At 49.7% G+C, this 23,352-nt stretch overlaps 8 protein-coding genes and 3 non-coding genes across 18 annotated transcripts; 3 read left to right on the plus strand and 8 right to left on the minus strand.

The window, feature by feature from the left end:
- Window positions 1–529: 529 nt before the first annotated feature.
- miga2 (mitoguardin 2) lies at window positions 530–5,574 on the minus strand. 3 transcript variants are annotated; one of them, XM_037265925.1, is made up of 15 exons: window positions 5,488–5,574; window positions 4,268–4,486; window positions 3,914–4,124; window positions 3,730–3,845; window positions 3,474–3,600; window positions 3,271–3,401; window positions 3,079–3,196; window positions 2,873–2,985; window positions 2,685–2,797; window positions 2,503–2,575; window positions 2,244–2,330; window positions 2,000–2,098; window positions 1,800–1,934; window positions 1,561–1,731; window positions 530–1,439 (listed from the first exon to the last, which is right to left on the minus strand). In XM_037265925.1, the coding sequence occupies exons 2-15, from the start codon at window positions 4,361–4,363 to the stop codon at window positions 1,248–1,250; spliced, it is 1,782 nt and encodes a 593-aa protein (XP_037121820.1). In that variant the 5' UTR covers window positions 4,364–4,486; window positions 5,488–5,574; the 3' UTR covers window positions 530–1,247. The 3 variants fall into 3 exon arrangements, with proteins under 3 accessions (XP_037121820.1, XP_037121818.1, XP_037121819.1); XM_037265923.1 differs by having other exon boundaries at window positions 2,873–2,988; XM_037265924.1 differs by lacking the exon at window positions 5,488–5,574 and adding an exon at window positions 5,100–5,460 and having other exon boundaries at window positions 2,873–2,988.
- A 368-nt stretch (window positions 5,575–5,942) lies between these two features.
- st6galnac4 (ST6 (alpha-N-acetyl-neuraminyl-2,3-beta-galactosyl-1,3)-N-acetylgalactosaminide alpha-2,6-sialyltransferase 4) lies at window positions 5,943–7,868 on the plus strand. Of its 3 annotated transcripts, none has more exons than XM_037265638.1 (5): window positions 5,943–6,072; window positions 6,168–6,329; window positions 6,479–6,897; window positions 6,994–7,101; window positions 7,244–7,868. In XM_037265638.1, the coding sequence occupies exons 1-5, from the start codon at window positions 6,061–6,063 to the stop codon at window positions 7,440–7,442; spliced, it is 900 nt and encodes a 299-aa protein (XP_037121533.1). In that variant the 5' UTR covers window positions 5,943–6,060; the 3' UTR covers window positions 7,443–7,868. The 3 variants fall into 3 exon arrangements, with proteins under 3 accessions (XP_037121533.1, XP_037121535.1, XP_037121534.1); XM_037265640.1 differs by having other exon boundaries at window positions 7,248–7,868; XM_037265639.1 differs by having other exon boundaries at window positions 6,488–6,897.
- st6galnac6 (ST6 (alpha-N-acetyl-neuraminyl-2,3-beta-galactosyl-1,3)-N-acetylgalactosaminide alpha-2,6-sialyltransferase 6) lies at window positions 7,800–10,941 on the plus strand. 3 transcript variants are annotated; one of them, XM_037265635.1, is made up of 6 exons: window positions 7,800–7,876; window positions 8,964–9,013; window positions 9,350–9,556; window positions 9,632–10,047; window positions 10,197–10,304; window positions 10,424–10,941. In XM_037265635.1, exons 2-6 carry the CDS (start codon window positions 9,002–9,004, stop codon window positions 10,608–10,610), a joined length of 930 nt encoding a protein of 309 aa, XP_037121530.1. In that variant the 5' UTR covers window positions 7,800–7,876; window positions 8,964–9,001; the 3' UTR covers window positions 10,611–10,941. The 3 variants fall into 3 exon arrangements, with proteins under 3 accessions (XP_037121530.1, XP_037121529.1, XP_037121531.1); XM_037265634.1 differs by lacking the exon at window positions 7,800–7,876 and adding an exon at window positions 8,497–8,760; XM_037265636.1 differs by lacking the exons at window positions 7,800–7,876; window positions 8,964–9,013 and adding an exon at window positions 8,497–8,760.
- Window positions 10,942–10,949: 8 nt separating this feature from the next.
- On the minus strand, window positions 10,950–13,330 carry spout1 (SPOUT domain containing methyltransferase 1). The gene is made up of 12 exons (XM_037265633.1): window positions 13,204–13,330; window positions 13,085–13,124; window positions 12,739–12,858; window positions 12,431–12,590; window positions 12,257–12,346; window positions 12,137–12,186; window positions 11,865–11,995; window positions 11,733–11,805; window positions 11,563–11,661; window positions 11,371–11,473; window positions 11,165–11,312; window positions 10,950–11,079 (listed from the first exon to the last, which is right to left on the minus strand). The coding sequence occupies exons 1-12, from the start codon at window positions 13,249–13,251 to the stop codon at window positions 11,014–11,016; spliced, it is 1,128 nt and encodes a 375-aa protein (XP_037121528.1). The 5' UTR covers window positions 13,252–13,330; the 3' UTR covers window positions 10,950–11,013.
- Window positions 13,331–13,583: 253 nt separating this feature from the next.
- On the minus strand, window positions 13,584–16,692 carry kyat1 (kynurenine aminotransferase 1). Of its 2 annotated transcripts, XM_037265630.1 has the most exons (15): window positions 16,465–16,692; window positions 16,330–16,388; window positions 15,834–15,981; window positions 15,621–15,770; window positions 15,462–15,548; window positions 15,248–15,373; window positions 15,064–15,184; window positions 14,878–14,954; window positions 14,724–14,813; window positions 14,468–14,654; window positions 14,331–14,407; window positions 14,173–14,259; window positions 13,933–14,090; window positions 13,885–13,889; window positions 13,584–13,843 (listed from the first exon to the last, which is right to left on the minus strand). In XM_037265630.1, exons 1-13 carry the CDS (start codon window positions 16,525–16,527, stop codon window positions 14,025–14,027), a joined length of 1,338 nt encoding a protein of 445 aa, XP_037121525.1. In that variant the 5' UTR covers window positions 16,528–16,692; the 3' UTR covers window positions 13,584–13,843; window positions 13,885–13,889; window positions 13,933–14,024. The 2 variants fall into 2 exon arrangements, with proteins under 2 accessions (XP_037121525.1, XP_037121524.1); XM_037265629.1 differs by having other exon boundaries at window positions 13,584–13,895; window positions 13,949–14,090.
- A 125-nt stretch (window positions 16,693–16,817) lies between these two features.
- Window positions 16,818–18,939, minus strand: surf6 (surfeit 6). The gene is made up of 5 exons (XM_037265631.1): window positions 18,724–18,939; window positions 18,356–18,529; window positions 17,987–18,160; window positions 17,731–17,813; window positions 16,818–17,659 (listed from the first exon to the last, which is right to left on the minus strand). The coding sequence occupies exons 1-5, from the start codon at window positions 18,806–18,808 to the stop codon at window positions 16,961–16,963; spliced, it is 1,215 nt and encodes a 404-aa protein (XP_037121526.1). The 5' UTR covers window positions 18,809–18,939; the 3' UTR covers window positions 16,818–16,960.
- Window positions 18,940–18,988: 49 nt separating this feature from the next.
- On the plus strand, window positions 18,989–20,936 carry LOC119131307 (surfeit locus protein 1). Its single transcript, XM_037265637.1, has 9 exons — window positions 18,989–19,275; window positions 19,362–19,428; window positions 19,595–19,713; window positions 19,806–19,888; window positions 19,946–20,137; window positions 20,205–20,277; window positions 20,354–20,516; window positions 20,632–20,713; window positions 20,787–20,936. The coding sequence occupies exons 1-9, from the start codon at window positions 19,216–19,218 to the stop codon at window positions 20,851–20,853; spliced, it is 906 nt and encodes a 301-aa protein (XP_037121532.1). The 5' UTR covers window positions 18,989–19,215; the 3' UTR covers window positions 20,854–20,936.
- A 211-nt stretch (window positions 20,937–21,147) lies between these two features.
- Window positions 21,148–23,093, minus strand: rpl7a (ribosomal protein L7a; the record flags this gene model as incomplete). Its single annotated transcript, XM_037266307.1, has 7 exons — window positions 21,148–21,289; window positions 21,470–21,539; window positions 21,612–21,742; window positions 21,934–22,013; window positions 22,387–22,527; window positions 22,630–22,779; window positions 22,970–23,093. Coding segments are annotated over 7 exons (801 nt in total), but the record flags the coding sequence as incomplete, so codon positions are not given.
- Window positions 21,815–21,892, minus strand: LOC119131967. The gene has a single exon (XR_005099758.1). It is a non-coding gene; the product is annotated as a small nucleolar RNA SNORD36 (small nucleolar RNA).
- LOC119131968 lies at window positions 22,085–22,157 on the minus strand. The gene has a single exon (XR_005099759.1). It is a non-coding gene; the product is annotated as a small nucleolar RNA SNORD36 (small nucleolar RNA).
- LOC119131970 lies at window positions 22,854–22,928 on the minus strand. Its single transcript, XR_005099761.1, has one exon. It is a non-coding gene; the product is annotated as a small nucleolar RNA SNORD24 (small nucleolar RNA).
- Window positions 23,094–23,352: the final 259 nt, after the last annotated feature.

Consider the following 23,352-nt stretch of genomic DNA (forward strand, 5'->3'; position numbering starts at 1 on the left):
TATTTCGTTAAATCATCTGAATAGTGGCATAGTATTGTTTAATAACAAAAATTAACATTTAATACAGAGAATCATCATCAATTTACAATTTTTACAAGCATTGAAAATGAAAGAATTAAAAGAAAAGGCAGGGTGACAACACAATAAATAACAGATTTTTTTCCCCCCTCAATGTTTTGGCAATTATAAATCAACACCATTGGACAAGCTGCGCCGAGTCTCATTTTGTTCATATGAATTTCCCATGCAAGACAGAAAAGAAAAACTAACTTTTTAGTATGAAACTGCCCATTTTTGATGCACATTACTTACTTACTAGATGAGCATGGATCCTTCCACTGGGAGATCGAATTGCACACGCAGACAAAGACTTTAAATAAAAGGGAAAGCATAAAAATCACAAACCACAATGGCAGGCTGTTTTTTTTTTAGGGGGGGGGGGGGGAATATATCTCTTATGTACAATGTTCACCATATCTTAAGCCTAAACACATATGGCAAGAATAAAGGTAAAGATATGTATTTAAGCCTAAACACATATGGCATGAATAAAGGTAAAGATATGTATCAGTGTCAATCATGTGCCGTCCCAAGCCACACATAGCCCTCCTGCTTTGAACTCACACCTTTACCATGGCACTGACCAGCGACCGCGGAGCTGAATGAGGTTTGTCGCTTTCATCCACTACAAACATTTGCATAACTTTCTCATAAATATATCAATATTTATCGGTCAATATACACTGACCTGTAAATGTCAGAGTGCATTTTAGGTTCACCCTGAAATTTCCCTCAAATATCCCAAACTTTCTGTGAGTAGTGTATACGCATTTGTAGGTTGAAATGTTTTGGATTTGATTGACCAAGTGTCCCGCAGGTCGTCAACCTCTGCTTTGAACTTTCAACAGGAGCTTGATGGCCTAAAGCAGAGGACACGCGTTCGGTTCGCACTCTCACAATTGGACTGGAATAAATAGCTGCAGTACAACGAGATTCAAGTCGACTTTAAGGGCAACTTATCATCCTTGGAAATCGGTAATGATTTCATATCAAATGCACAAACGCGCAGCAACGGGTTGTGCTGCGATATATGCTGTACATACGGATGACGTTTGAAGAGCTGCCGGTCGCGTGTCACACGCGTCCTCTGTTCCGTGATGGACTTCTTGATAGTAGCTGATAACCTGACGAGTGAGTGGGAGGGGGGATGAGATTGACCCCCGTCCCTTACACACACCTGGTGCAGTTTAGTAGGGTCCCTGCACGTCGCCGTGCGGGCCGCCGTTGAGCTCCTGGAGGCCGTCAATGCCCAGGTAGCCCAGCAGGATCTCGCTGCGGCGGTGTGAGAGTTTCAGGATGTCCTCTGCCAAGCACTGCACTGTTGTGAAGCGCACCTTGTCGTGGTCAAACATGTCCTTGAGGTACTGCACGATTTGTTGCTGCAGACAGTTGAGTTGAGCTTTGTCATTCACCAGTACCAGCTGAAAAGCTTTTCTTTCAGGATGTCAAATGATTGCGATTGGGACGAGAAACATCACATCGAAGCACACACGTCCTCACCTTGAAAATGGTACACACTTCGCTCAAGTGCTGCCTGGGGCCCAAAAAGCCAAAGGCTAAAACCGGGCTCACGTGCTCCGATATCGCGTAGAAGTGGGCGATAAAGCCGTCGGGAACCATGAGAAGTCGCCTTTTGGCCTTTAACACCGACCAGCAAGCCGTCGCCAGAGCCTGGAACACAAGCGCAACAGGCTCAGATGGAGCACGCCAGCATGAGAGCGGGCGCCCGCCGACCTCACCGTTTCTTTAAAGCTGTCCGAGAGCCATCGGTTCCTCAGCACGGCCACCACGGACGAGGGCGGGTTCTCCAGGTCTTCAAAGGCGTCCATCAGGATGAAGTCCAGCACGATGTCAAAGAAGGTCATGCACACCACCTTCAAAACGTGCAATCCAACATGAAACATCGACCCGAGTAAGCCACGCCCACAAGACGGCTCACCCCGCGGCCCTGCAGCTCCATCTTGGTGACGGCCCACGCCTCCTCTCGCTGAGTGTAGAGCAGCATGTCCTCGTAGCTCTCCAGGAACGCTTTTGGACTCTGAACGTGATGGCAAAAATAGCTAGATTTAATCCCGAGCCAAGAAGAAGAGCGAGTCTCCATTTGATGGCAACTTGTGAAGCGATGTTTGCGTGTGTTGTCAATTCCGTTCATTATTCTCAAAATGTTGGCTTGTTGTTTTCACCTTGTTGGCCTTCACCATCAGGCCGGCAATCATTTGCTTGCCCGTCTCCATGAAGAACGTGCGGTGCGTCTCATCCAGCAACAGCATCTGAATCACAAGTGGGAGTCTTTATTGTGTTATGTTTCTCCCCCCCTCCCCCCCCCCGTGGGTGCATCATTCAAAACACTAAGTTACTTTTGATTTGTGCTTATAAATAGTTTAGCATTCTTTTACTTTTGTTCGCTTCTCTTTGTACTCGGCTGGGAAGGTGCGCACCCACCTGGAATGCTTGCCTGACACAGTGCAGCTTGGCCAGGAAGTCCTGGTCACCGTAACATTCAAGTAGTTCAGTCCTGGCAAAAAAAATAAATCTGGACTAGTGAATGCAATTTGGCTAATGCTGAACTGAAACGCCGGAGAATTGAATTCAGAAATGGAGGAAATGGTGCTTCCTCTGTGTACCTCAGCGACCTGTAGGCCACGCGGTCCTCCCTGACACGAGCCAGAGCTTCTTCGTAGAGAGCGGCGGGCTTCAGGAGCTGGTAGGGGTCTTGTAGCGAAATGGCGTCAAACATCTGCACCCCAAAAATACAAGTTCCTTCAAATATCGCGTTGCGGTCGCAACGGCGGCGACTGCGAACGTGGCCGACCTCCACGGCCGAGAAGAAGGAGTCATCGGACGAGACCGTGGCGGCGTCGTCGTCGTCGCTTGCCGCCATGCGGAAACTCTCCAGCGGGGGTAAGATGAGCGTGCCCTCGCTCTCTACTGGGACGGTGACAGCACATTTAGCAAAAGGCTCGAATGCAAGATGCCCGTCTTTAATGTTCGTCTGGGTTTTTTTGGCGGTTGTCTTACCAAAGTCAGCCAGCAGGCTTTCTGTGGGAATGCTGCCGCCAAAATCCTCCTGCAGGTGGTACGCCCGGTGCAGCAGCGTCTCCAGCTTGTCGGCAAACACTTTGTTGTGCGCTTCCATCTGAAAGTAGTGAGAACAATTATTTAAAAATAAATAAATAAATTCAATCATAATAATTTTTTTTTAAAACTTACGGTGGGAGCATCCCCGCACGGTGCCCCCTGCAGTGCCAAGCTGCTGTTGCTGGAACTCAAGTTTCTGCGGGTGTGACGAGCATGCAGCGCTTGCTCCCATTTTTGGAGGGCCTCCTCGAACAGCTCCATGCCTGACGCACAACGGCCTCGCTTTGTCACTGACAGGGAAGGTCCGTCATATGTCCGTCGAAATTTGATTTTACCCATTAAGTAGAGATTCTCCGCATTGGCGTCCTCGACCGCCGCCAACGGCTCCCCCGCCGCAGCCTCCTCAGCCTCCCAGGGCGTCGGCGGGTTGGCCGACTGATTGGGCGAGCTCGCGACTCGCATCTGTGGGAGGGGGACATACTCATTAGATGACATGTATGGCTGCTGATTTCAAAACTGAGAGAGAACGTCAGCAGGTGAGTGGCTGTCGAATACCCAAGTCATCTTCGCAGAGAGATGATGGAAACTTACGGACGCCAGGCTGTGCGAGGAGCTGGAATGTTTGCTGGGCGCCAGGGAGGAGATGCCACTCAGCGTGTCGTTGCTGCGAGTACCGGGGCTCATCACCTGTCGGCCCGTCGGCGGAACTGCGGGGTGGGAGCGACGTCACGGCGGAAAAGTACGGCTGGCAAATATCGGGCGGCCAGCGAGCTACCTTTCCTCAACGACGACGGCCTCCCCGTCCTGAGAAGCGCTTCGGGCACGCCCGTCGGCACCCGGTCCTCCTCGGTGCGGACAGCCTGCTTCCGCTTCCTGCCGCGCCGCTTCAGCTGGTGGGCGGTGAGCGCCAAGGCCACACTGCCCAGCGCCGTCGCAAACAGCACCTTCTTCAAGCTCGGGCTCAGCCTCAGCTGCGAGAAGATGGACTGAGAGGAAATGATTGTAATATTAGTATTTTTCAAGATACATTTTGTTTGTATTTGATGACAAAGCAGCCAGCGCAAATCTCTAAAAACATGGTTTGACTTTTTCAAACAGGTTTCGGTAACGACACCGTAGCCCTCTTTACCTGGCCAAACGTAGAATAGAGGAACACGGGTATCTCTGCGACCGTCATGGCCAAGGCCTGTGCGACGGACACGCCCTCCGTTCTTCTCAAGGACATCTCCGGGCGAGGCGAGTGGCAACCGCTCTCCGAAGAAACGCCAAAAAGCCTTCACCTGAAGCGCTGGGGTGAGCCAAGCTCGGGGGATTTGGCTTTTACTTTGCCGTCATCTGTCGCGTTAGCCTGCAACGCAGAAAATACATCAGCACAAGGTCTTCACCCTGTCAGGAAGGCCACCTCCCGCTGCTCCAGACGGGGTATTAACACAAGGCGAGGTAATTAAGCTTGCATTAACCGGTTAGCGGCGGGGGAAAGGTGGCCAGAAAACAGGTACTTAGACAAAGAAAGAAAACAAACACTACGGCTGTGTTCTGAAACGGTTACCTGGTCCCTAAACACTACACAGGGACTTCAAATTCCCCGGGACGTTTTAGATACATCGAGCCCCCCCCCCATTTTTTGTATCTACGAATTGCAAAACAATCCAGGAATAATTTGTGGTTGCGCCTAGGTGCCACAAGAGGGCGACAAAACATTTAAAGCAGGGACGGTCTTTTCCATGCAACACAAACACTTGAGTGAAATATTTTATCTAGCGGTTAAATCACTCACCACAAACTATCAATAGAATTAGCTAAGATACTTGCACAGACTGCCGTGACATGTCAGGTGGGCAAATAATGCACATTAAGGCATTAAACAACCCTTTTGTCATTCTGAATTTTACAAACAAGGTGCAACTGAATAAGTACATTTGTGACCACTTCAAAACGAGATTATAGCTAAGTATACACACCTTTGTGTCATTTTATGGGCTATATTGGCTTACAAAAATGTTAGAAAACATGACAGCTCATATGGCTGGCTTTTATTCAAATCAGAAACCGTTAAAAATGATATGAGCGATGCCAAGAGAAACCTGCACAACTCAAGCTAGGCGGTTGGCAACCCGCTAGAAAGCCTCCACGTTTATCTTCGCACTGTTTATGTTTAACAACATTTGGAGGAAAACAAATGGACATTGCGGTAAGCGGCGTTAGCTATCAAGTTGGCTAGCCTAGCTCACGTCTCCTGTCAGAGAACATCACACCCGGTGCGACGCCTGACACGTTTTACAGCAAATTCCAACTCGGGATCATATCAGCAGCTGAATAATAATGACTGTAGAGGCATTTTGTCTATACCGTGGGCATCCGACGTGCAAAGGAAGGGCATTCTTGTGTCACGGTGGAACCGTCCCGCAGAACAAAATGTGTGGTGGTGATACTGACACGACTGTTAGCCAATTGCGTAAGGGTGTAGGGGGAACTTCCGCATTATTGACCAATCGGATAAAGCAAGTAGGAGGTTACGTATTTCTTTCATCCAATCAGATGTGTCAATGTTGACTCGCGACGCAAAAGCTCGCAGAAGCGAACCGGAAGTAAAGTTCGATCGACACAAGAACTTGGGCTCAGTTTGTCACAAAAACGGGGATATATTTCAAAATAAAGGTATTCTACATAACACGTGCTTTTGACGTTTCTGTATTCCGACACGACTCTGAAAGCGTAACACAGAGTTTACAGTATCACACATTTCTGTGTATTCAGCAATAAAACCCAGAAAACCATGAACATTCGGGCTTACTTTTGTTTTGCTGTCGGAAACGCCTGGATGGACCGGAAGCTCTGCGCTAATGCAACCCTGCGAATGACTACATTGGAGAAGATGAGTCCCGCTGAGTTAACGGTCCCGGGACCTCCAAAGGCCGTGACATGAAATCTACGGTAAGAACGAGTGTCTTTGAATGCATCACGTGCACTTCATGCTCGTTTGATCAACTTTCTTCGACGTGTGCATCGATGTTTGTGCGCGCACACAGACGCTGCACTGGCTTTGCGTGCTCAGCCTCCTAAGCCTCCCGGTGTTGTGGTTGGGACATGTGATCAGCCGGGGGGACCGTGCACCACCCCCGCGCCCTGCAGCGAAGCCCAAAGAAGGAATCTGGGGCTACGTCAGGATCCGGCCTGACAGGGTGGACCAGGTGACACCTTTCAGGCATTTACATGATACTTGGTAAAACTCTTCTAATTGCCTAGAGAGGAAGGGCAGCAAATCACTGCTTTTGTCTAAATTCAACTTGTTTTCAAGCTGGATTCCCAATTGGCTTTTTTTTCTCTTTTTTTTTTGCATGCGTTTCAGTTCCTAAACCTGCACTTCAACCAGTGCGCGTTGATCTCCAGCTCCGGCCAGATGCGCGACGCCGGCCTTGGCGCCGACATCGACCGAATCCCATGCGTGATCCGCATGAACGATGCGCCCACGGCGGGCTACGAGGCCGACGTGGGTGCCCGGACCAGCGTGCGCGTGGTCTCGCACACCAGCGTGCCGCGCCTGCTCAAAGACGGGCGCCGCTACTTTCGAGAGGCAGCCGACACAGCGTACGTCTTCTGGGGGCCCTACAGGAACATGAGGACGGACGGGAAGGGCACCATCTTCAACGCGCTGCGGAGGATCGCCGCCCGCTATCCCAGCACCAGACTTTACGCCATGACCCCGGGGAGGATCCGGCTCTGTGACGACGTGTTCCAGAATGAAACCGGAAAGAATAGGTACAGTCGGATTCCAAGTAACGTGAGGAAGTAGAAGTAGTGCTTTGCCGCCACCCTGTGGTGTTTCTGCTGTTCCCTCTTGGACCTCTCTTTCAGAATCAAGTCTGGGGCGTACCTCAGCACAGGGTTCTTCACCATGATGCTGGCTACGGAGATGTGCGAGCGCATTCGAGTTTTTGGGATGATTAACGCCGATTACTGCAAGTCAGTCAGTCAGTCAGTCACATAGCAATCGCATTCATCTATACCCCTAAATTCCCAGTGAAGCTTTGCGACTTTTGAAAGTGGGAAACCCTAATTACGCGCTGTTTTTGATGCCGGCCCCGCTTTGCCCCCCTGTGGTCAGACAGAGCAATCGCAGAGCGGCGCTATACCATTACTACGACCGGGCGGCGGCGGCGGCGGCGGCGGACGAGTGCCTGATGTACAAGGCCCACGAGCGCAAGCGGCGCGGCGGCCATCGCTTCATCACCGAGAAGGCCATCTATGCCAAGTGGGCCGCGCGCCACAAAATGGAGTTCACGCACCCCTCGTGGAATTTGTGAATTTCTTCTTTATTCACTTGTCGGCAGTCAGTGAGCGATCAACGATCTTATTTCTGCCACCATTGACTTTGATAGAGTTATATTTCTCCGATTCTAATCACATGACAAAAATGTGTTTTTCTTAATCACAATCAAGGCAGCACTTGTTTTCTATCTGTTGAGGTGGGCCGGTTGGAGGAAGCGAAGGAAGGAAGGAAGGAAGGCAGGAAGAAAGAAAAATACGTCAAGGCTGCTTCTGCTGCTTATTTTTCCCCCCGTTTGTTCTTTTTTAATCGTCACTCGTCAGTCTGGTGTGTTGCCCCTTTCATTGCGGAATGCAAAGACACTCGTCAGTCTGGTGTGTTGCCGCTCGCTCGCTCTCATTGCGGGATTCAAAGACATACGTTCAAACTGTTGAAGTAAAGTACCCAGTTGTTAACTGGCAGGCCAAAGTGGTATGTATGTTTTACTTGTATGTATTTAATGTGTATGCTTTGTAAATCTAAGTTGATATACGTGTTTGTCTGACTAGTTCTATGGTGTGGCTTTGATGCAAACGAATGAAGACCACAGTAACTATTTGAAAGGAACGGGTTGGCCTTACAGGCAAAAAGTGTTACTTTGCAATTATGTGTTCTACGTTCTGATTGCCTCTCACAGTTAAAGTCCCAATGATCGTCTCACACACACACATCTGGGTGTGGTGAAATTTGTCCTCTGCATTGAACCCATCCCCGTGTGATTTGGATCAATCCCCTGGGGGAGCAGTAGCGGGGGCGCCGCCGCGCTCGGGAAACATTTGGTGATCGAATTCCAACCCTTAATGCTGAGTGGCAAGCAGGGGAGGCAATGGGTCCCATTTTTATAGTCTTTGGTATGACCCGGCCGGCCAGGCTTTGAACCCACAACCTTCCAGGCTCAGGGCGGACACTAGGCCACTGAGCTGTAAACCGAGAATGAAAATTACAGAACCAAAACGTAGCGAGGGAACAGTACACGGAGAAGTGGAAAATTCAAAATCTCCAAAAGGGGCGTGTGCGGTTTGGGGGTTGTCGACTTGCCGCTACAACGAGTCAGCTGACGTCAGCGAGTGTCGCAGCAAAATGGACTGGGCAGCTGCGGCGGCGGCGGCGGCGGCAGCCAAGCCGGAGCTGCGCTCTCCCAAGACAGAAGCATCACCATGAGAGCCCGTCGAGGCGTCGCGCGCTCGCTCGCAACCCGCCTTCGGACCGCTTCGCGCAGCGCAACCACAAAACACCCGAGCAAAACGGTTAAGCTTCGTGGTCATGCCGCTCGAGGGAAATCCGAGTCAATCACGCGGGGCTGAGTGAGTGACATGGTAATTTGAATTTCTCCTATTTCATTCTTGTCTTTCTTGCCTTGCACGTATTTAGGGTGATGCGTAATATAGCGATTGATCATAATGGGAGCGAGCATGTTTACTGAGTGGCTTGCGTAGCATCGAGTATGGGCGAGCATGAGCTGTAAATAAACACTGACCCCCCGCCTCTCCACTAACCCCCCGCCCAAAATATGCTGCAGGACCACCACAGACAGCGTGTCCGCACACAACTAAAAGCATGGCACTCAAGGTATGACACACACGCACACGCACCCACACGCACACGCACGCACCCGCGAGGGCTCGGAAGGGCGTGGCCCGCACATCCTGTTGATTGAGAAGGTCAGCTAAAAAAATTAACAAATCATGCATATGATATTATTGCATTATTAATAAACTAATACAAGAATCATTATGAGGAAGGATTAAAGTAAAATGAATTCCAAACCACGACAGAAAAAAAAGTGTTAAAATGGGAAACTTACCACATACGAAGTAATTCATTCAGTAGGACTCCACTAGAGGGCGCTCACGCGGCATTTTGATGGACTACAATTTGTAACTGATGTGACTTTGGTGTTCTCAGGCGGGAGCGCAGACCCGGAGGGTGGCTATCGCAGTGGCCATCTTCATCCTGATGATGCTGTTCATCTTGTTCAGCTCCAGCGCCAGCACCAGCGACAGCCAGGCAGCCTACGGGCCCTTCCACACGGCCAAAAACCACACGCCCCGGCCCACCAACCTCAAGACGTGGGCCACCAAAGGCGACTACGTGGCCGTCTTAGGCAATGAGGTAAGGCCCACCGTGCCATCATGGAATCATTACATGGTTGATCAGAAAGGCTCATCATTTTCAACCTGCTGCCAGAGAATGAGCCAGCACTGCCAGTACTGCGCCCTTGTCACCAGCTCCAGCCACGTGCTGGGCACCAAAGCGGGCGAGGAGATCGACGCCACCGAGTGCGTGATCCGCATGAACGACGCGCCGACGACGGGCTACGAGGCCGACGTGGGCAATCGCACCACGCTGCGGGTGGCGGCCCACTCCAGCGTGTTGCGGCTGGTCCGCCGCCCCGACGAGTTCATGGTCGGGGGCGCCGACTACCAGCCCATTGTCATCTTCTGGGGACCCCCCAACAAGATCACCAAGGACTCCAAAGCCACCTTGTACAGATCCATCCAGAGGATTTGCTCCACATACAAGCGGGCGCCGTGTTTTACCGTGGCACCTGAGAAAATGCTCCGATTCGACAAGCTCTTTGAACTGGAGACGGGGCGAGACAGGTGAGTTGCCAACGCTCTCAACTAGGATCCCACAATACCTTTCAACAAAAATGCCTCTTCAGCCACAAGGTAGCAGCAAAGCTCACCTTTTCCCTGACGACTATCGAGGCCGGCCTAAAATGTCACCTCCCGCCTTTCTCCTTGTTCAGAATCAAATCAAACTCGTGGCTGAGCACGGGCTGGTTCACCATGGTCATCGCCATCGAAATATGTGACAACATCAAAGTGTACGGGATGGTTCCGTCCAGTTACTGCGGGTGAGTAAGTCGGGGTTATTCCATTCGGTTACAAGTGAGCCGAAGAACACGGCGGCCGTGTGTGACGACGTTTTGGTGGCAAACGGGGGCATTTTTTTTTTTCTTTCTTCTTCTTGCAGGAACCGGACAGGATCCAAGAAGATGCCGTATCACTACTACAAGCCGCGCGGTTCGGATGAGTGCGTGATGTACATGCATAACCAGAACAACCAAAGAGGGAACCACCACCGCTTCATCACAGAAAAGCAGGTGTTTGGCCGCTGGGCGCAGCACTACAACGTCACCTTCGCGCACCCCGCGTGGTGAGGACAGATGGACCCTTGGATGAGGGGGGGGCGGGCAAAAAAAAATACTGACGTGTGGAATGTTTTGTTCTTGATTCGTTGTGAGTTCTTTTTTACAACTTTGCAGTCTTTTTATCTTGATCTTATTTATCACGATGCACTTTTGCTTCCCAGCATCAATTAGGGGAAGGAAAGCTCCTCAAGTGCATGCTGGCGCTTCCCGTTTTGACGGATGGCGAAAGCCGCTCGCTCGCTCGCGTACAAGTGTCGTCTCACGACTTGCTGGATTAGTTTGACGTTTGAAAGGAAGCAAACTTGTTGACTTGGCTGAAGTAAACATCATATTGATTTGACTACAACGTTGTGGTGTTTTTACTTTTATCTATCTTTGCAAAAAAAAAAAAAAAAAAGGACCTGTGACATTTTTAGGTACTGGAAAAGGCAGCCGCTATCTTCGGCCTCAGCGTCGACATGGAGATTAAAATGGCTTCCTGGGTGAAAGGAAGACAAGGAGAGGATGAGTTGATGTCTGGAGCGCGTCCAGTGGTCCAAGCCCGTTTCCAAGTTGCGTCTCACCTCCGTGCGAATGGTGCGGCTGGCCTGGGCAGGACACGTGTTGAGGTAGAGGTCAAAGAGGACGCTAGGACACGTTACGTCCAGGTTCTGATCGGCATCCAGACTGGACTCCAGTCCCTGGACTCCTCCAAAGACCACCAGAAGATGCCTGCAAAAGTGGCCCATGAGGAATAGCGGACGAGCGCCGGCGGCGGCGACTAGCTTACTTGAATGGCCGCAGCGAGGCGTCGTCCACATTGCTGCCTTTTTCCGATGTGCCGACCGTCACGTCGTAGCCGTCCTTGTACGGACTTTCTGTGAAAACGGCACCTGTGGAATCAGATTGGGAAAATCAAATCTCAAAGCAAAACAGTGGGGAGGCGATTGTTGTTTTTTTGGGCCATTATTGGAACACCTACTGAGACAGGATGCCAGGCGGACGCTGTAGCCCCAGTAAAGGCCGCCTTCCGTGGTGGGCACGTGAGGAGCCACCACCACGCCCTTGTATGTCTTGCCCTCTGGAGGACAAAGCACAAACGTGACTTCACATCCTTTTTAAAAGAGTTTCTATTTTGAAAGTGACCATCACCTTGCTTCAGCGGCACGTTAAGACGAACGGTGACTCTCAAGCCCGGCTGTAGCTGCTTGTCGATTTGCACCTCCTGAGGCGGAACGCCGATCGTCAACATGGCGTCACGCCATTTGGCTTCCCGCTTCTTACCTTCCTCATGCCGCAGTTGACCAAAGAACCTTTGCCCGCTCTGGCGGGCCTGTCCAGGACGATGCCCTCCCGGTATTCCGATTCCTCGTCCATCCTCATGTGGTGCGGACTGTCCAAAGGGTTCAGAAGTCCTACGAGAAACCCATCAACCAGCGGAACGTTCATCAAATCGAGCTAGCGTTGAATTAAGTTACTATGGTGACACCCAAGATAAAAATGTGGACACGCCACACAAGGCGTGAAAACTAATCCAAATGATTTTGCGTATTTACCTGCATACTGCAAGTCTTGATGCTTTGGGAAGAACATCTTGCGCAGGTACCTTGGACACGTTCAATTTCACGTGAGTCATAACCAAGAGCAAATCTGAACACGCGCTTCCTCCGACTCACTGTGGACACTCCAGGAATTGGAGGATTCTGGCCAGCTGAACGCACGCTTGGCCTTTCTTCCCGATTCCTTTGTACTCGCCTTCCACGCTCCTGCGGCAGACACGCAAAAAAAAAAAATACTTAAAATTGATGGCGAGCAGTGTATTCTTGTGCATCCACCTCTGAGGAACTCACTTGACATCTTCGCCTTGCTCATCAAAGACGATAATCTCATCCACGGAAAAGATGACGCAGGCGCGGGCGATCTGTCCCGCCAGGTAAGTGCGCAGTTCGGCCGACTGAGCGTTGTCCAGGACCGAGCCCGGCAGAGCCACGCTCACCGTGTACGCTCGACCTACAGCGCGCACACAAAACCGCACTTCAACGATTGCCAATAGCATTTGAATGAACCTGAACAAAGTGACTGTGTTATATATTATAAATATTTATACTGGGGACTCTTTCGAGATGTTCAAAATGATCCCCTGATTATTTTCAAATACCTTCTTTGTCGTGTGCGTGCGTCTCCTCTGCTTTTTCCTTCTCAGCAGCCTCTTTTTGTTTCTGATTTTCTAGCTGTTTGATCAGCTTGGCCTCTTTCCTCTGCCTCTTGGCCTCCTTGACTGCTCAGCATTGCCAGTGGGGGGAAAAAAAATCTCCATTAAAAATTACTTTTACATTTCTAAAGAATGCTAAAAACTATGCTTGGTAGAATTCAGAGGTGTGCTGTTTAAACACTAAACAAACACATAGCTAACATGTTTGGAGTGAATAGTTGTCCCTGAAAAAAAGTCAAGCGTAGCCTCCATATTTTTAGCATTTCTAGCATCAGGCTAATTGTATACTCACGTTGCGCTTTCTTTTTCCTCCAGTCAACCTTTTCCTCCAGCTGAACGCAAATAAAAAAGACAATGAAAGATTGAAAACTAGCTTGACGCTGATTTTTTTTTAGTAGCACATTGTAGTACCTGAGAGGAGGATGGTTTTGATCTCTTCGTAGCGACGCCGGGAGACATGATTTTCGCGACGACACGTGACGTTTATTTGCTTCCGGGTCATCTTCTTCTTCTACGTTTATTGTTTGCAAACCATCTCCAAAGTACGGTAGCGTCACCAAGCGTGAGATGACGTGCAGGAAATGAATGACTGTTGGATCTTTTAATTCATTCAGCAGTTTTTGTCACCTTAGTCGATCAATTGTTTGTCCCGTAGTTGATTGTGAACTGCTTCTGATGACGTATGTGACACAGTTGCACTATTACCATTGATTGTTTCTACACTTAACAGATGATTCATTTTGAAGTGTGTCTGAGACAAGAAAGAATTGCCATTAAATAGAAACAAAGAATTTCATTCAAACGTTGCTTGATTTTAATTGGCTAAAAATGAAAATAGATTGAACAACATTTCATTTGAATTAAAGTGACAAGGAGCACAGAATGTAGGTTTTTTTCACAGTGGATTGAAATCATTCCACAACAAAATCCCAAAGCCTGAGTGACAACATTTAGGGATACACAACTCAAGAAGTCTGCAATACTTTTGTTCAGTGGCAAAAAAGGCTTGGACGGTGAAGGATGTATTGCACAAATACACTACTCGCAAAAACTTTAGGATATTATGCTTTGCCGTGAAATTTCGGGATGAACCTGAACTGACTGTGCATTTTAGGCCCAGTCAAAAATGTCACGCAGAACCCCAAAATCAAACACATTTGGACGATGAATATGGCTTGTCCGCAAGGAGTCAACTGAGATCTGGACGGCGGGACGGGTAGTAGCAAGTGAGGTCACACGTCACGTGCAGCCTTCCACTTTCTCAGGATGGCCTCTGCTGCATCCAGAGTGGAGTCCTCCTTTGAATTGGACACACACGAATTAAAAAAAAAAACGTCAGCTCCATACAAAAGAAGACAATGGAAAGGAATGTGATGTTACCTTGATAAAGCAGAATCGGATGTATTTGTCAAAGTCTTTGCCGTGCTCGGCACTGTAGAAGGCTGACACGGGAATTGTTGCCAAGCCCTGCAAAATAAAAATAAAATAAAACCCTCATCAAATTGTCATCAAATAAATCCGGCCGGCTCTGAATGTACCTTCTCTTTAATGAGCCATTTGACAAATTTGAAGTCGTAGGCTTCGTCTTTTGTGCTCGGGTCAGCGAGATCCACCTCTGCGGAGAAGCAGGAAGTTCAGGCCACGCAACGTCACCAAAATGACCTTTTGGGCTCACCGACAGAGGAGATGTCGCTTATCATGAAGTAGCCCCCCTGCGGCATGATGGGCTTCAGGCCCACGCTCTCCAGACACGAGGCCAGCTTGTGCCGCTTTCGCTGCAGCGCGCACGGCAGCTGGCGGAAGTAGCTGTCCGCCGAGCCGAACGTTTCCAACTCCCGTTCGAAGCCGCGAGCTACCGCTTCCTGCAGGGGGGGGGCGAAATACGATGACGTGAGGCTTCCCGTCGCGGCCCTCGTGGCGATTGCCGTCACCTGAGCAGCTGTGGCGCAGTGGTACACGCTATTCTGATGGACGGTCTTCATGTGTTTGAGGATGCGTCCAGCGCCGATGGCCCAGCCCACCTGGACAAAAGTAAATCATCTTTCCCACCCACCCGCACCTCTCTCCCAAAAATTGGGATTTCACCTTCCATCCGGTGGCGCTGAAGGTCTTGCCGGCGCTCCCGATGGTGACGGTCCGCTCCCACATGCCGGGCAGGCTGGCTGTGGACCAGAGCAAACACGCTTGCGTGATTCCGTCTCGAGTTGCCCGTGTTGCCGATAGCCACCATTAGTAATTAGCAGACGGACAGAAATGCGCTTTGGGCCTCGCCTATTTTCACATGCTGGGCTCCGTCGTAAGTGAGCCACTCGTACACCTCGTCGCTGAAGCACAGCGCGTCGTGTTTGATGCACAGGTCAGCGATCATTTGCAGCTCTTCCTTTGTGTACACCTGCCAAGACAAAGATTCACGGTGACTCGGCCGGCGCCGCAATCGGGCGCCTCGACTTCTGACCTTTCCCAGCGGGTTGTTGGGCGTGTTGATGACAACGGCTTTGGTGCGCGGCGTGAATTTTGCGGCCAGCTCGTCGGAGGACAGGACCCAGTCGCCGCTTGACAGGGCTCCGCCGCCTTCGACTTTCTGCGAGGGTGAAGAGACGCATTGTTGTGCTTAGCCGCCATCTTGTCCGAAAAGATTTCCTCATTAGATAACAGTTGAGGGCACTTACTGGTCTCAGAGGGATGTAAACGGCCTTCCCGCCCGTCATCTTCACCATAGGCTGGTAGCAGTCGAAGAAAGGCTCCACGATGATCACCTGGCGGGGCCACATTTGCTTGCATTACCCGCACAAAAAGAGCAGCAGCCTTCCTTCAGTAAGAGCGTCCACCTCGTCCCCCTCGTCCACCAGCGCTTGGAAAGCGCAGAAGAGCGCCTGGTAAGCGCCCACCGTCACCAGGACGTCCTCCATGGGATGGATCTTCTGGCCCACGATGCCGCTGAAGAATTTGGCCAGACTATTTACCAGACGTGGGTGGCCCTAAGAGCAAGACGTTATATGGCGGCTCGGGAGTGCTTTCCAACGCAGCCCCAGCGTACTCACAAAGGCGCGCGTGTACTGGTGCATGGAGGGACCGCCGCGCAGGGCTTCACAGAAGGCTTCTTGCATGTATTCCGGAGGGCCGAAGTCCGGGAAACCCTGCCCGAGGTTGACGGGCTTGTAGTCGGCTGCCAATTGGGTGAACTCCACCCTGAAATTAGAAATTTTAACAAATTGTTTTAATAGGGTGCAGGAAAAGTCTGAATTTAGGGTGGCGAACCTTCACTGTAGTAAAAGTCAAAGTAATGTAATATCTTTCATTTCTTGACAGCGAAGCTGTGACATAGGCAAAAAGAATACTTGTGGTGCAAAATTGCGACCCCTTGTGGACAATTTCTGCGACGCACGTTACGGCATGTTTTCTACAACTACAAGTTGCTTTTGCATCGTTCTTAACCTGAAGCAAAGAGCCCAGAGGAAAGAAGATAAAATTAATTGAAAATAAATGATTAGTTGCTTCTGTTAACTGATTGAACGCACCTCGTCGTCGGTTTCTTACCAAACGTTTTTGTCCACTCCTTCGATCCGGCTCGCGTGAAATCTTCGTGACATGACTGTCTGCGAGAGGAAGAAGACCAAAGAGAATAAAAAACATGCCAAAACACTAAGGTTGTAAACGTTTACGATCACATGCCTTTGGGAACTTTCGAAGCGTACCGACGCAGCGACTTGCAAGACTCCCGGCGAGGACTCCCATGGGCTAATGAATCATTGCTAGGTAGTAGGCTAACAAGAGTGACTTGAAATAGAAAATATAGTGCCGTATGTAGTAAACCGAAGACGTTTTATGTTACAGATTAGCGAATAGTTGCGGGGGACACTTAAGCGAGAGCTCAAATTCCATATTTACGTCATCACTTCCGGGGTGGGCGGGGCAAGATCCAACGCGATGAAAATATGGCAAATAGTAAATCTAATAAAAATGTATCTAAGCTCTTTAAAATTACACATATAGTGTGATAAATAAATATGAAACATTCAACCATCACCAGTGTAATATAGTATCTATTTTTTAACACACAAAGAGCCAATTAACCACATAAAAAAACAAAAGAGCCCCACTCAAACAAAAGCTGGCTCTTCGTCTCATTTTGCTTCTCGCATGAAACGAGGCAGCACTTGCAATGTGACTACAAGTTGGCTTTCTTCAAGTCCTCGGCCAGAACTCTGCCCTTCTTCCTGGCATTGTGCTTTTTCTTCTCCACCTTGGTGGCCTTCTTTTTGTTGATGTTCCTACGCCGCTTGTCCTGCCTCTTCTGCATCTTCTCCACCAAGGTGTTGCTGCGCCCTTCCCACTGCTTCTTACGCCTGTTGCGCTTCTTCTCCTTGTTGGCCAGGGCGGCGCGCAGCATGTCCTCGTCGTCCTTGATCTTGACGCCCTCGGCCTTGTACAGCACGTTGGTCCACTTCATCTTGGCCTCCAGCTCTCGGGCCTTGGCCTCGTCCGTCTGCCGCAGCTTATCCACTTTGTCCTTGCGAGCCTCCACCCGGCTCAGCAGCTGCTTGTAGTTGCGTCCCGACAGCGGCGTGAGTTGACCTTTGACACTCCGCTTCTTGGCCGCCTTCTTCAGGGTCTTGTCCACGTACTTGTCCTCCACCGTCTCCACCGTGTTGAAGATGACGGCGGTCTCTTGCCGCTTAGCGGCGCCCGTCGGAGCCGCTGCGGCCGGCTGTTGCGGCTTCTCCTCGGCTTGCTCGCTTTTGGCTTGTGCTTCGGCAGCCCGCTTGATCTGGAACTCCTTCTTCTTTCGCTTCTTGCGCTCGCGCTCCATTATGCGCCGAGCCCGCTTGGCTTGGGCCGCCTCCGACAGCGCCTTCTTGGGGCCGGCCTGCCAAAAATAAAATGACAAATGCTTCTTCTTGCGAAAGCCCTTAGTTAGCCTCCATCTTATCGTCATACCTGCGCTCTGGCCTCTTCAATCTTGTCGTGCAGCTTCTTCCGGAGAACATCGAAGGTAGAGAAGGTGGCCTTCACATTTACTCCTTAAAAGCAAATCATATGGATTGTGTTAAACAACACAGCTCACTTCTTGTCATCTTTATCTTACCTGTCATACATTTGATAAGAAAGACTATTTGGTGCTTAAGGGCCGGAGAAACAAACCTAAGTTGGCTTGACAACAATAAAAGGAAGACGTCAAAAATCAAGTGTGTACCTCCTTTCTCTGCCGTTTGTGCTGCATTCACTTTCAAGTGCCCGTTGAGTGCTGGTGCCTGACCGGACTTATTCGGAGGAGTCACATTCTGCTTCTTCTCATCTTTGAATGACTTCTTTTTGCACTTTTTCTTCTTCTGTGGTGGACCGCCGTCTTTCTTGCCCTTAGAAGGAACTGATGGAGGAAAAGAATCTTGAGTATCCATCTATCCACTATCTGAATTATAAAAAAAAAAATAAAAAAACCATTTTATCTTACCTGTCATGCATTTTATAAGAAAAACGATTTGGTGCTTAAGAGCTGGAGAAACAAACCTAAGTTGGCTTGACAACAATAAAAGGAAGAAGAAACAAAAAATCAAGTGTGTACCTCCTTTCTCTGCTATTTGTGCTGCATTCACTTTCACGACTCCGTTGTGTGCTGGTGCCTGACCGGACTTATTCGGAGGTGTCACACTCTGCTTCTTCTCATCTTTGAATGACTTCTTTTTGCACTTTTTCTTCTTCTGTGGTGGCCCGCCGTCTTTCTTGCCATTAAAAGGAACTGATGGAGGAAAAAAAATCTGAATTATAAAAAATAAAATGACATACACACCTCACGTTTATTTTGCCACCTCCGGGAATAATCCATGCGAGATGTGATCGAATACAAAGTAGTGCATTAAGTTGCATTTTCCCAAAGTCCGAGATCTATTCATATGACTATGTGTAAAAAATAAATACATCAACAAACGTTACCGAATGGCCTCTTCTTTGGTTCCCGCTGATGTAGCACTTTACTTGTCAGTTTCTGGATGTACGAGTCCTTTGCCGCGAGATCCATGTCAGAAAGGGACGCTTTTTAATTGAATTCAATTGTTTCTTTACATAGAAATCGTAGCCATGGCTTTTGGCGAAGCGAAAGCACACGTGTGGACGGGACTATGAGGGTGACGGACCCGGAAGCAGTTCGTTCGCTAAAAATACCGGAAGTAGTAACAAAGAAATGACTCCCCGGTTTCTCTTAGCTTTAGCACCGTAACTTTATTTTCTTTATTTCTTTATATGCAAATGAACATAATAATACACTGTTGACAATGTACTGCCGAAAATTTATCAAACAAGTCTCAATAAATATTAAAAACATGAATAAAAGAGCGGCGGGGAGGGGGGTGCGCTGGGGGTACATAAGCGTAGTAACATGTTCCTTACGTAGCTGACCCAGTAGGAAAGGTTGGACCTTGTTTCGGTATGGCTTCGCTCAAAACGCTCCTGGTTTCCTACAGCAGAGCGTTGACGACTTTAAAACACGTAAGTTTTCTCATAGAGACTTCAAATAAACAATAGCGTGTATGGTTTTCCTTCATCAAATGTTTGCTGAATGAATATCATTGCAGACGAGTGTCGTTCACGTCAAGAGGACTCTTTACCTGCGGAGAACGCCCCTCTACAGACCAACAGATGGTAATTCATACCATTTTCTTCTCATTTGATTGTTTCTCTGACGTTACCTTACATTCTTCACAAATACAAGATGGCAATGTCATGGTTTCATGTACTTTCACTAACATATAAGATGGTAGGTAGAAGGGTTCTAACTATTCATTTGTACTTCATGTTAATTCTCCAGTCAGGTGGCTGGCACAGCGGCATTCGTCCAGTTCGGTGGCAGTGACCGGAGAAGACATTTTTCTTAAATGGTTCCTGCTGCTCATCCCGGCTACCACCTTTGGCCTAGGTACCTGGCAGGTATGCATCACGCCCCTCCCTTGAAAAAATCGATCGATTAAAATGTTTTCAATCGATGAAGTCCGAGAAAATAGATTTTTATTTGCATCAAGGTGAAGCGTCGGAAGTGGAAATTACAGCTGATCGACGAGCTGTCCAGACTGACCGCGGCCGAGCCCATTCCGCTTCCGATCGAGTAAGAGCGCCACCCTTTGACCTTTGCGGTAACCGCGCTAACGTCTCCCCTCCGTAGCCCCCTGGAGCTGACGAGCCTGGAGTACAGGCGGGTGCGGGTACGCGGCCGCTACGAGCACGACAAGGAGCTGTACGTCCTGCCGCGTTCGCCCGTCGACCCCGAGAAGGAGGCCAGGGAGGCGGGACGCTTGACGTCCAGCGGCGAGACGGGCGCGAACGTGGTCACGCCCTTTCGCTGCACGGACCTCGGGTAATGCAAATGCAAGATTGAGTAACACGAAACAAAAATAACACTCATTTATAATGTAATGTCTCAGCATCACCATTCTGGTGAACCGAGGCTACGTCCCCAGGCAGAAGATCACACCAGAAAGCAGGATGAAGGGCCAGGTGAGCACCCCATGTTTTTTTTTTCTCTCTTTCACCCCTGGACTTTCGTCGAAGCGAAATACACGCACGTTTGCAGGTGGACGACGAGGTGGAGGTGGTCGGAGTGGTCCGTCTGACGGAGCCCCGCAAGCCCTTCATGCCTAAAAACGACCCCGACAGAAACCGATGGCACTTCCGTGACCTGGAAGCCATGTCGGACGTGGCGGGAGCTCAACCAATCTTCATTGATGCTGACTTTGGTAATGTTAAACATGATGTGACCAGAGAGTTTTGAGTCAAATGTAGTGCTTTGCTGCTATCTTGTGGCGCAAAGAAACTATGGTGAAGTGATTCAAAAAAGGAAATGTGTTCCAGCCAGCACCATCCCTGGCGGGCCAGTCGGCGGGCAGACAAGGGTGACGCTGAGGAATGAGCACTTGCAGTACATCATCACCTGGCATGTGGTGTTTTGAGTCACATATTTTCATTATCGAGCTCTCGAAAGCTAGCGTGTGCGTTGTGTCTTTTAGGTACGGCCTGTGTGCGACCACCGCCTACATGTGGTACGCAAAGTTCATCAAGAAGATCAAACTGTAAAATGCATCTGCAGAATTTGTCTTGGTGTCAGTTTTTTTTTTTTTTAATTATGTGATAAAATTGCTACAAAGCAAAGAAACTTTGATTTATTTCTGGACTACACGTGTCGCTCTCTTTGCCGTAAATAAAGAATGCTAAATATAGTAGGAGCATAATTTATTGAGTGCAATTGGTAGAAAACTCCACTCGGTCCAGTTGACGGAATTTTGTGGCGTCATGTGACAATTTACCCGTCAGCATAAACAAATGCCTCAAAGTAGGCAAGATAAACAAAAAAAAAAAAACTGTGCCAAGTTGGAACATAGATTTTCTATTTTTATTGCAAACAATTTTAACCAAGCTTGGTCGCCAACTCTTTGGCCTTTGCCTTCTCCAACTTGGCGATGCGAGCGGTGGACTTGGGGCCCATGATGTTGCCTCCCCAGTGCCGACGAATCTGCAAAACCACAAGGGCCACGTTTTGCATCACTCGGCATTTTCGGCAAATTGTATAAAGACACGAAAGCGCTTTCACGTTCATGGCCGAGGTCACGTTTCCAAAACGCCACAGTGTAGCGGCCGACAATTTCCCTTTTAATGATGGCGAGGGAACGCCCTTTAAGTTGAGTGCTCTTACCTCCTCGTATCTCTCGTTGTAGTTGGTCTTGATGGCTTCCACGAGCTTGGCGAGGGCACCTTTGTCCTCACTGGAAAGAAAAGCGGCATGGGTGAGCAAGGCGGCGGCGGCGGGCGGGACGTTCTGGCTTTTCTCCACTTACGGGTTGGTCTGCGTGAAGGCCACCGAGGAACACGTCTTCCTGTGTACCAGCTTGCCCAGGCGAGCCTTGCCCTTTACGATGCAGTAAGGCACGCCCATCTTGCGGCACAGGGCGGGCAGGAAGACCACCAACTAAGAGTGGGGGTGACAAAACTCCAGGTTAGCATCGCTCCCCCCAAGCACGTGACTCCGCGCGTCGCTTGCTCGGCTCAGGGTTAAAAAGCTCGTATGTTTGGATCCACACGTGATCATTCAGGTGAAGAAATTCAGACATCATCGCCGAGGGAGGGAGGGTCTCACGAGGCAAACTTTGGCGCGCTTACCTCGATAGGGTCCACGTCGTGGGCGATGACCACCAGCTGGGCCTTCTTGCTCTCCACCAGAGACGTGACCGTGTTGACGCCTGGCGAATAGCAGAAGAGAGGTCACATCGGAACGCTCGACAAGGTTTTCAATGGGCCGCTTAGCGCCTGCGACGCTCAGGGTTAAAAAGCTCATAAACCATCAAGATGAGTTTCAGGTGAAGAAATTCAAGTCATCACTGCATTCGGGCCACTTGAACGTCGAGGGGCCGGGTTCACATGACACGGGTCCGCGAGAGCAATATACGCGCTCATTTCTGTTACCCCACCTATATACTTTCCCATTAGATGTTAGCATCAAGCTAGTGGGGGCAAATTTGCCCAGGTCGCTTTTGTATTTGCCAAGCAGACTCAACTCAACCCCCGTGTTCATGTGGACCAGGCCTCCGAGCCGCACCGCACTCCATCGCTTACCGGCACGCAGGACGGGGGGCCTCTTCGTGGGAACATCTCCTTTGCCGGCCGCCTTCTGCTCAGCGCGGGCCAGCAGCCTCCGCTTCTTCTCTTGCTTGGTCTCGGGCCTGTACTTGTGTGCCAGCTTGAAGAGCTGCGTGGCTGCAGGATCAAGCACACACAAAAAAAATACAAATATAGGCGTTAACATCGCAATAACCAAGACACGGTTGGCGAAAATTTGGCGACGGGGCTGGGTCGTACCCGTCTGTCGGTCCAGGGCCTGGGTGAACTGGTTGATGGCGGGCGGCACCTTCAGGCGCTTGTAGAGGATTGAGCGTTGCCTCTGCAGGCGGATGTAGCGAGGCCATTTCACAAAGCGTGTCAAGTCACGCTTGGGCTGAATATCCTGACCTGCGGTACGACAATGAGAAAGGTTCTCAAGGCGGACATTGAACACACGCTCAAACTGCTTAACGGTGCAAGTGCGCATCAGCGATCTTGGTGGAAAAAGTTGTCTTCAGTGGTGGTAAGATAGCAAATATTCAAACTCATCATCTGCGCGGCAACTCATGATCTGGCAAAGGCTCGTCGGCCGACTCACCGATGCCAAAGTTCTTTGGCCTCTTCTCAAACAGGGGGTTGACCACTTTCTTGACCTCCTTCTTCTTGGTCACCACCGGGGCCGGTGCCACCTTCTTCCCCTTTGCCTTCTTTCCTTTAGGCTGTCACACAAAGACAACAGGTCAAATGGATTCATGATTGTGGAAACGTGTTGCATTAACAATAAAGTCAAGACGGGAGGAAATGGGTCAACTTTGCCACAAAGGACAATCATAAAGCGCTATGCCTGCAGCTCTAAGAGCCTCAAAAGTCTTCAATTGAGAAAGAACCGTCTCACCCGTCAAACGACTTGACCATTTCCAAACGACTAAGCAGGCCTGGTTGTGCTATTCATTGGCAAGCCTCCGACGCAACGCCGTCGTC

This window comes from Syngnathus acus, chromosome 12 (assembly GCF_901709675.1).
Source record: "Syngnathus acus chromosome 12, fSynAcu1.2, whole genome shotgun sequence".
Classification (NCBI taxonomy): Eukaryota; Metazoa; Chordata; class Actinopteri; order Syngnathiformes; family Syngnathidae; genus Syngnathus; species Syngnathus acus.

Bases quoted from the DNA above. Each gene is read 5' to 3' on its own strand.
- spout1 (XM_037265633.1), bottom strand. From the start codon at position 13,251: ATGTCTCCCGGCGTCGCTACGAAGAGATCAAAACCATCCTCCTCTCAG. The intron at 13,125-13,203 runs GTACTACAATGT...ATTTGCGTTCAG, and splicing joins CAAAACCATCCTCCTCTCAG to CTGGAGGAAAAGGTTGACTG. The intron at 11,662-11,732 runs GTGATGGTCACT...TTTGTCCTCCAG, and splicing joins TAACGTGCCGCTGAAGCAAG to AGGGCAAGACATACAAGGGC.
- miga2 (XM_037265923.1), bottom strand. From the start codon at position 4,363: ATGTCCTTGAGAAGAACGGAGGGCGTGTCCGTCGCACAGGCCTTGGCC. The intron at 2,331-2,502 runs GTGGGTGCGCAC...CTTGTGATTCAG, and splicing joins GTGTCAGGCAAGCATTCCAG to ATGCTGTTGCTGGATGAGAC. The intron at 2,099-2,243 runs GTGAAAACAACA...CATCACGTTCAG, and splicing joins TGATGGTGAAGGCCAACAAG to AGTCCAAAAGCGTTCCTGGA.
- kyat1 (XM_037265629.1), bottom strand. From the start codon at position 16,527: ATGGGAGTCCTCGCCGGGAGTCTTGCAAGTCGCTGCGTCGGTACGCTT. The intron at 15,185-15,247 runs GTCAGAAGTCGA...TTGTCTTGGCAG, and splicing joins CCAACAACCCGCTGGGAAAG to GTGTACACAAAGGAAGAGCT. The intron at 14,814-14,877 runs GTGAAATCCCAA...ACTTTTGTCCAG, and splicing joins TCAGCGCCACCGGATGGAAG to GTGGGCTGGGCCATCGGCGC.
- st6galnac6 (XM_037265635.1), top strand. The intron at 9,557-9,631 runs GTAAGGCCCACC...ACCTGCTGCCAG, and splicing joins TGGCCGTCTTAGGCAATGAG to AGAATGAGCCAGCACTGCCA. The intron at 10,048-10,196 runs GTGAGTTGCCAA...CTCCTTGTTCAG, and splicing joins CTGGAGACGGGGCGAGACAG to AATCAAATCAAACTCGTGGC.
- st6galnac4 (XM_037265638.1), top strand. The intron at 6,330-6,478 runs GTGACACCTTTC...TTTTTTTTGCAT, and splicing joins GGCCTGACAGGGTGGACCAG to GCGTTTCAGTTCCTAAACCT. The intron at 6,898-6,993 runs GTACAGTCGGAT...CCTCTCTTTCAG, and splicing joins AATGAAACCGGAAAGAATAG to AATCAAGTCTGGGGCGTACC.
- surf6 (XM_037265631.1), bottom strand. From the start codon at position 18,808: ATGGATCTCGCGGCAAAGGACTCGTACATCCAGAAACTGACAAGTAAA. The intron at 17,814-17,986 runs GTACACACTTGA...TTTGCTTTTAAG, and splicing joins ACAAACGGCAGAGAAAGGAG to GAGTAAATGTGAAGGCCACC. The intron at 17,660-17,730 runs GTATGACGATAA...TATTTTTGGCAG, and splicing joins TTGAAGAGGCCAGAGCGCAG to GCCGGCCCCAAGAAGGCGCT.
- LOC119131307 (XM_037265637.1), top strand. From the start codon at position 19,216: ATGGCTTCGCTCAAAACGCTCCTGGTTTCCTACAGCAGAGCGTTGACG. The intron at 20,278-20,353 runs GTGAGCACCCCA...GCACGTTTGCAG, and splicing joins AAAGCAGGATGAAGGGCCAG to GTGGACGACGAGGTGGAGGT. The intron at 20,517-20,631 runs GTAATGTTAAAC...AATGTGTTCCAG, and splicing joins CTTCATTGATGCTGACTTTG to CCAGCACCATCCCTGGCGGG.